This window comes from Lepisma saccharinum, chromosome 26 (genome assembly GCF_977018435.1).
Source record: "Lepisma saccharinum chromosome 26, izLepSacc3.1, whole genome shotgun sequence".
Lineage (NCBI taxonomy): Eukaryota > Metazoa > Arthropoda > Insecta > Zygentoma > Lepismatidae > Lepisma > Lepisma saccharinum.
This window is the reverse complement of record NC_139254.1, coordinates 3,818,420-3,826,070: the sequence shown is the minus strand read 5'-3', so window position 1 is coordinate 3,826,070 and position 7,651 is coordinate 3,818,420. Positions and strand designations below refer to the sequence as shown.

At 41.7% G+C, this 7,651-nt stretch overlaps 2 protein-coding genes across 2 annotated transcripts; both read left to right on the top strand.

Moving 5' to 3' along the window:
* Nucleotides 1–442: 442 nt before the first annotated feature.
* Nucleotides 443–1,183, top strand: LOC145979360 (protein CFDP2-like). Its single transcript, XM_083112223.1, has one exon. The coding sequence runs from the start codon at nt 443–445 to the stop codon at nt 1,181–1,183; it is 741 nt and encodes a 246-aa protein (XP_082968349.1).
* A 433-nt stretch (nt 1,184–1,616) lies between these two features.
* On the top strand, nt 1,617–5,410 carry LOC145979358 (uncharacterized). The gene is made up of 2 exons (XM_083112222.1): nt 1,617–2,043; nt 5,322–5,410. The coding sequence occupies exons 1-2, from the start codon at nt 1,617–1,619 to the stop codon at nt 5,408–5,410; spliced, it is 516 nt and encodes a 171-aa protein (XP_082968348.1).
* Nucleotides 5,411–7,651: the final 2,241 nt, after the last annotated feature.

Genomic DNA, 7,651 nt, shown 5'->3' with positions numbered 1-7,651 from the left:
CCTTGGGCCAGCTGGCACCGGCTGGTAGTACCTTGTAAGGGCCCCTTGCCAGGGTTACGGTGAAGACCTCAACGGCAACTATGGCGGAGAAGGAGACCTTTGGAACGGCATAGCTGGCGGAAGAGGCACTCATTCTCAGTGAGTATAAATATGAGAAAAAGCCACTGTCTTGTGGAGGAGGGATCCTAAAAGACTAGGGGAAAATACCCCGACAGAAAATTAGCCTGCTTGGAGGCTCAGGTGGCAGCCCCATTACCAAGATCGGGTGCTGTGGGCCAATAACCCGCACACTTTAAATCACACTATTAAAGAAACATCAACAAGAGGAAGCCGAACTGATTCTAAGACGACGACATTTGGCCTGAAAAGGACAACGAGAATTGGAATATGGAATGTAAGAACCCTGCGGGAGAGTGGAAAACTACGGCAGGCAGTGGCCTGCATGAAGAGCTATTGTCTGAGCATCCTAGGTATAAGTGAAGTCAGATGGCCAGAGTTTGGAGAGGTAAATACCCATGAAGGAGTTACATTCATATATTCTGGAAGACCTGAGGGTGAAGGTGTGAGCCGTGATGGTGTGGGTATATTGATGGACAAGGAAGCAAAAAGGAGCCTTATTCAATGGTATCCAGTGTCTGCGAGGATAATTGTGGCACATTTCAAAACCAATATCAGAAACATCGTTATGATCCAGTGTTATGCACCCACAGAAGTAGCAGAGCCTGAAGATAAACAAGAGTTTTATAGGCAGCTCAATGAAACAATAAAGAAGCAAAAAAGGAAGGATATCATAATAATTGGAGGAGATTTAAATGCAAAGGTGGGGCAGGACAACGAAGGCCTTGAGCATGTCATGGGTAAACATGGTTTAGGAGAGCGAAATGAGAATGGACAACTTTTTGTGGACTTTTGTGCTAGCCATGAATTAGTTATTGGTGGTACTATATTTCCTCACAAGAAATGCCATAAGGTAACGTGGGTATCGCCAGACCATAGAACAGAAAACCAGATAGACCACATGGCAATTAGACGGAGGTGGCGACGTTCGCTACAGGATGTAAGAAACAAGAGAGGTGCGGACATTGGGAGTGATCATCATTTGGTAGTGGCTAACTTTAAAATGAAAATTCAAGCTCAGAAGAAGAGAATGGAACAGACAAGGAAGCGGTATGATGTTAGTTAGTTGAAGGATAAGAATCTCCAGGAAACCTTCAGGATTGAACTGAGAAATCGGTTCCAAGTATTGACCGATGAAAGTGAGCAGAATGAAACAATTGAAAGAGAATGGACAAATATTCGATCTGCCTTCGCAGAAGCAAGTGAAAAGGTTCTGGGCTTCAAGGATAGGAGGAAAAAAGATTGGATGTCTCTGCAGACCTGGGAAAGGATTAAAGAGCGAAAAGTAATTAAGGAGGCAATGAACTCAAGCAGGACAAGGGCAAGGAAGGCAGAATTGCAAACAAAGTATACAGAGAAGGATCGAGAAGTAAAGAGTAGTGTTCGTAGGGATCAAAGAAATTGGGTAGACAATCTGTCTCAGCAGGCGGAGGAAGCAGCAAAAAAAGAGGAATCTTAAAGAATTATACAACATCACAAAAGTTCTGTCAAGGAAACAGATGCAGAGAAATCGACCAGTGAGAAGTAAAGATGGTACCCTTCTTACGAATACTGAGGACCAAGTGAAACGTTGGAAGGAGCACTTCTCTGCAACCCTTAATCGCTCTGTGGATGCTCAGATAGACCAGGGGGAAGAGGAAGATGACAATGATGGTGATGTTGGCCCCAGTGTAAGAATTAGGACGGATGTTCCAACAGTAGGAGAGATTAAACAGGCTCTGAGAGAGGTAAGTAATTGTAAAGCAGCTGGTGTCGACAACATACCACCGGAAGTGCTGAAAAGTGATATAAACACCACAGCAAATATGTTGCAGCCCTTATTTGAGAAGATATGGATAGAGGGAGTGATGCCTAAGGACTGGAGGAGTGGCCTGTTGGTGAAGCTACCGAAAAAAGGGGATACATCAAAGTGTGACAACTGGAGAGGTATAGCACTTCTCTCCATTCCGAGTAAGATCTTCACTAGAGTTATCCTAAACAGAATTAAGGAGCATGTTAACTTGAGACTCAGAAGAGAACAGGCAGGGTTTCGACCAAATCGCTCCTGTATTGATCAAATTAACACCTTGCGGATAATTTTGGAACAATGTATAGAATGGTCATCTCGTCTCTATACAGTTTTCGTTGACTTCGAGAAAGCATTTGACTCGGTCAACAGAAATGCAATGTGGAAGGAAGTGAAACGATATGGAGTGCCCACAAAAATTCTTGATCTTATCCGAGAAACTTATCGTGATTATACATGTAGAGTTATACATGAAGGCCGTGTATCTGAACCAATAGATGTGCAGTCTGGAGTGAGGCAAGGTTGTATATTATCACCTACAATGTTCCTGATCGTGATCGATGCAGTGATGCGAAATGTAATAGGAGGGAAAAGACGTGGTATCCAATGGGGATTGAATAACAGACTAGAAGACCTTGATTTTGCAGACGATTTGTGCTTCTTATCTGAAGCACATGGTGGTATGCAAACAAAACTAGCAGATCTGATAGAAAGTGCAAAAAAAGCAGGACTTGTGATTAACTCCAAGAAGACCAAGGCACTGAGGATTAACTCCACAAAAACAGACCCGTTTAATATTGGTGAAGAGACTATTGAAAATGTGGATAGCTTTACTTACCTGGGTAGTGTGGTGGCAAAAGACGGAGGGGCTGCACAGGATGTTTCTCAACGAATCCAAAAAGCAAATGGTACCTTTGTGAGGCTCTATCCAGTATGGAAAAACAAGAAGATATCTATGAAGACCAAACTTCGTATTTTTCGAAGTAATGTTAACCAAAACCAAATGGTAACCAAAACGATTACCTCTAAATTACAGACCTTCATCAATCGCTGCCTGAGAAAAATTTTGAATATCTTTTGGCCAGAAGTGATTCAAAACCAAGAACTTTGGAGAAAATCTGGAGAAACCGAGGTGTCCATACAAATAAAGCGGCGAAAATGGAATTGGATAGGGCATACGTTGAGGAAGGAAAATGAGGCTGTCGAGAGAGAGGCACTAGACTGGAACCCGCAGGGAAGAAGGAAAAGAGGAAGGCCTTGTCAGACGTGGCGAAGATCTGTTCACGCTGAGGCCTTGGAGGAAGGAAAGAGCTGGAATGCAGTGAAGAGAATTGCCGTCAGTAGGACCAGGTGGAGATGCTTTGTTGATGCCCTATGTTCCACAGGGAACAACAGGAATTAAGTCAAGTAAGTCATGCATATGTCCATAAAAATAAGCGGGCATTACAGGACGCAAATGTCGGCATCTCCGTCAGCGCCGCCCGCCATGCTTCTCCCGATCTCTCGGCTGAAGATCAAAATGGACGCACGGTATTTCACATGATACACGCTTGCTGATTTCTTCATGCCACAAGAAACAATGACAATTTTTCGTGTTCAGCATAGACAGTGAAGTTGTAGTTAGCCAAGTGAATAACTTGTTGCAGATCAAAACAGCAGAACAGGTCGCTGTAGTCTTACTTATTGCTTTCAATTCTCTCTCTTTACTTTTCTCTGCAACGTGCTGCTTAAATTTATCTTCTAGCTTTATTTTATCTTCATCAGATCCCGCATTGTACGTAATGCATAATCCACACTGATCTTTTTTGGGTTGATGAAATGCAAGATTCATACCCTTGAAAACATTTGTGTATGTTTGCAAAGATGCTTGACATGTTGTGTCAATCTCTTCCTTGTACATCTTCTTTACAGTTAAATCAGAATGCAGATACTCCTTTGTTGAATATTTTCTACAATAGTGAGACTCCATTCGTGGAAAGCGATTTATGTGATCTTCTACTATACTCTCGTCATTTTCTTTCAAATGTTTGTATCTTCCACCTCGTTTTTCAATTAGTAATATGCCTGTTTCTTGAATGTTGTTCACTGTCGTACGTATAAATCGTTCGCTAATTCCAAGAGTATTCAAAAACATCTTCTTGCAAACCTTCAGGCTTGTTCCATCCAGGGAAAGATAGTAAAATTGTGTTTTTGTACGTCTCGATGCTTGTTTTGCGGTTTTTTGTCTTGTATCTTCTACATCAACGTGTCGTGCTACGTACTCCATTTGACGTTGCAAGTTTCCAAGATCGAAAAATCCATTTCAAATAATTATTCGTGATTTCTCATTGTTCTTCAGTACATAACATTTTCTTCCTTTGTGGGTGCAGCCTATGCAGGGCGGTTTCAGCAAACTTCTTTTCTTAACAACCTTCCCTGTAGTTGAACTGAAGTATTCATAGCCTTCATTACGTAACTTCTTACTCAGATTTTTCTTCCCTCCTTTTCTAGAAGCTGTAGTAGAGCCTTCTTTTGGTGATCCGTCGACATCATAACTTTCAGGATTTGTTGCAATGTGGTCTCTAGTGATGGCATTGCTATCACATATTAAAGAATTGTTATCCTGCATTTTGTTTACCACACATTTTGAATTGTCAATAACGCCCCGTTTCTTGTGTAATGTACAGTCATTATCTTGAACGAAATGATCCCAGCAAAGCAGGATGTGACATCTGGAACATGAGGAGAAGACTTCATCCTTGCATCCTCTTGCTTCACAATGTTGCGATTTTCTTGGCAAATAATCCGGATCATCCGGGTCACTGACATCTTCAAGAAATTCACTTTCGGCATCAGTCACTCTCGTCCTGTTCTTGTGTAGGGGATGATACATCGTCCTTCTTCTTCAGCAGATAAGACAGAGGTACGGCAGATTCTTCATTCAATGTTTCTATGACAGTCCCTTTGTAGTACCACTTCCTTTCTGGAGGCCAGTAAAATTTTACAGATATTTACAAAGATTTGTAAACACTGAAATATACATTTCTGCATTGCTTTATTTTCCTCTTTGCGAGTGTATTGGCCCCGATTGTTGCATTTTGCTGCTGTAAGCAAAAAGAGATACGCCAACTTGCGAAACAGTTTAGGATTTACTTTATCTGACATAGCGACGGAAGTCAAGATACGCCGCTATGTCATACCAAATTTTTTAACAAATTGAGATACGCAAAATTAAAAAATATTCATAACTTCCTTATTAATTGGATTTGAGTTACGCCGATTTGCCAAGTGATGCAGGGCACCGGTATGATCACAACGATGTTAATAACTCAATTTCGCAAAAAAATGAGATACGTCGTTATGTCATTGGACCGACGATATATTACACACAAATAGCACCAATCAGTTTATAAAATGTACATTTTTCGCCCTCACACAGGCTTGAAATCTCCCTGGCCAGGCATCTATTGCAGCACGGATGGTCTTGATGGGAAAGTCCGCCCTGCTGCTATCAAGGAGCGCTTTTAACTTTCAGTTATAGGGTGCCTCTTCTTGCAGACAGTACCCTCTAGCTCTGGTCAGAGTTTGTAGTCCAAGGTACTGAGATCATGGCTATCAAAGGGCCAATCGAAAGTGGAGATGAAATCGAGTACACTGGTCTCCAGTCACCGTCGCGTCATCCTAACCTTATGAGCTGGGGCAGAATATTTCTTGAACATCCAGGATTCATTGTGAAACATTGTTAGGTTCAACAGTGTCACGAGAGGGTCCAGGCCACTTTTCACATACACTTTCGCACGGCTTTTAAGCCCTTTTTCTCAAAAATGAGGCCTGGTGGAACTCTCATAGCTCACCCCCCACCCCCCACCAAACCATGACTGAGGAGGGCTGGTGGCATCTATGATTGTTGGGAACTCTCTGACAAACGTCTCGAGAGTTTGAAGCATTGAAGCATACACCCTTTCATTTTGGCGGTTAAAACTTTATTCAGTGGTGAACAATTTCTTGTCAGTGAAGAGAATCCTACAATGTCCATTGGCAACGTACCGCTGCAAAAGCCGTCTCGATTTCAGTTCCATTTGCTTCTTCACTTGTGTCGTCAGGAAATTTCCAGTACTCTACCGGTAAGCTCCAATTCCAAGGTCTTCATTAAGTATCCTGAATATTGATTGTTGTGAAATGTTTAGCTCCTGTGCCATTATCACTTGCTTCGGCGGATGCGAGCCATCACTCCTTTAACAGCCGCAGCTGTTCATACGGTGTGAAGTCGACCAACTCTTGGACGATCTTTCATGCTACCAGTATCAGTGAATCTCTGAATTGTCTGATACATAAACCTTTTGCTGATCTTCGGAATTTTTAGGGGCTGGAAAATCTCAGTGACTGATGACTGACTTCCCAACCATATGCAGAGCAATTACGGCTACTCTGTTTTCATATTCGCCCCACTCCATGCTAAGCCCAACAAGATACACACTTGATCTTTCACAGCTGAACACACAATTGTCAGGAGTGAACTTCAGCACAAGCATGGTTCATGAGCCTGACTACCGGATGTACAGTCCAAGCCAAAAGTTTGTAATAGTATTTATGGCCAGACTAGGTAGAGCTGCATTGTTCTTTGACGTGTTGATCGCGAAAGGTGGTGATGATAGGTTTTTGCCGAATCGCGCAAGACGCAATAGTAAGTGCGAATATCCGCTGTTTTTGTCGTTGCTGGTTGCACCTCATTTATGCCACTGAGTTATGCGATGAAGTGAAGGTACTTTCCCACTTAATAGAAGATGATTCACCTCCACTTGAAGTGTTGCGCTACATTATTGACAATTGTTTCGCTCCAAATGTAGCCGTAGCTTTGAGAATACTGCTTACTCTGCCGGTAACAGTTGCAAGTGGTGAACGTAGTTTTTCGAAACTAAAGCTTATTAAAACTTATTTACGTTCCACAATGGGCGAATCGCGGTTAGAAGGACTTGCCATGATCTGAATTGAACATGAAATTGGTAAAAAATTAGACTATGGTTCTGTTATTCGCGATTTTGCAAATAGGAAAGCTAGAAAAGTTCATTTGTAAGCTTTCCAACTTAAGGGGGGGGGGGAAGGTACAAAGTGAATAGTGTAATCATGATGAAATTGTGGTTTACGAGGCGTACATAATTGTACATACATAGTTTATTGTAAATAGTAATGAAGTGAAGATATGTTACTTCATGTACAAAGTTCTGGAAATGTACATAATTATGTACGGTATAAATAGTCATGAAGAAATAGTGAAACAAAAAAGGAGAGCTGAGAGTTCTGCACGTCGGCAGAAACTGTGGTGAGTAAATGCAACAGATATTTTATTATTATTAGGCTTAAATATATACATTTTTTAAAATTTATGAATAACTTATCTTCTGACATTATGTATTCTTTCATTTTATTATGTTAAAAATGGGTTATACCATGTGAATGCCACGGATAACAAGCTTGGTTGTTCATACATTACGTTTTCTTTGTACGTATTTTGGGAGGGGGAAAGAAGTAAAATTGCACGGGGCGGCAAAATTCCTAGGGCCGGGGCTGGTCGTGAGGGACAATCATAAACAGAGAATTCAAGGCTCCTGATTTCACAGTGCCCTGTAGATGCACTGGGAGGAAATTTTTGTATTTTCTTCTCTCTTCCATCGCTTTACCTAATTTCTGCCATGACGATGAACGTTTATTAAATTGAACGGGTGAAGAGTGGTTGCAAAGAAACATTCATGCAAAGGTCAGGGCTCGAGC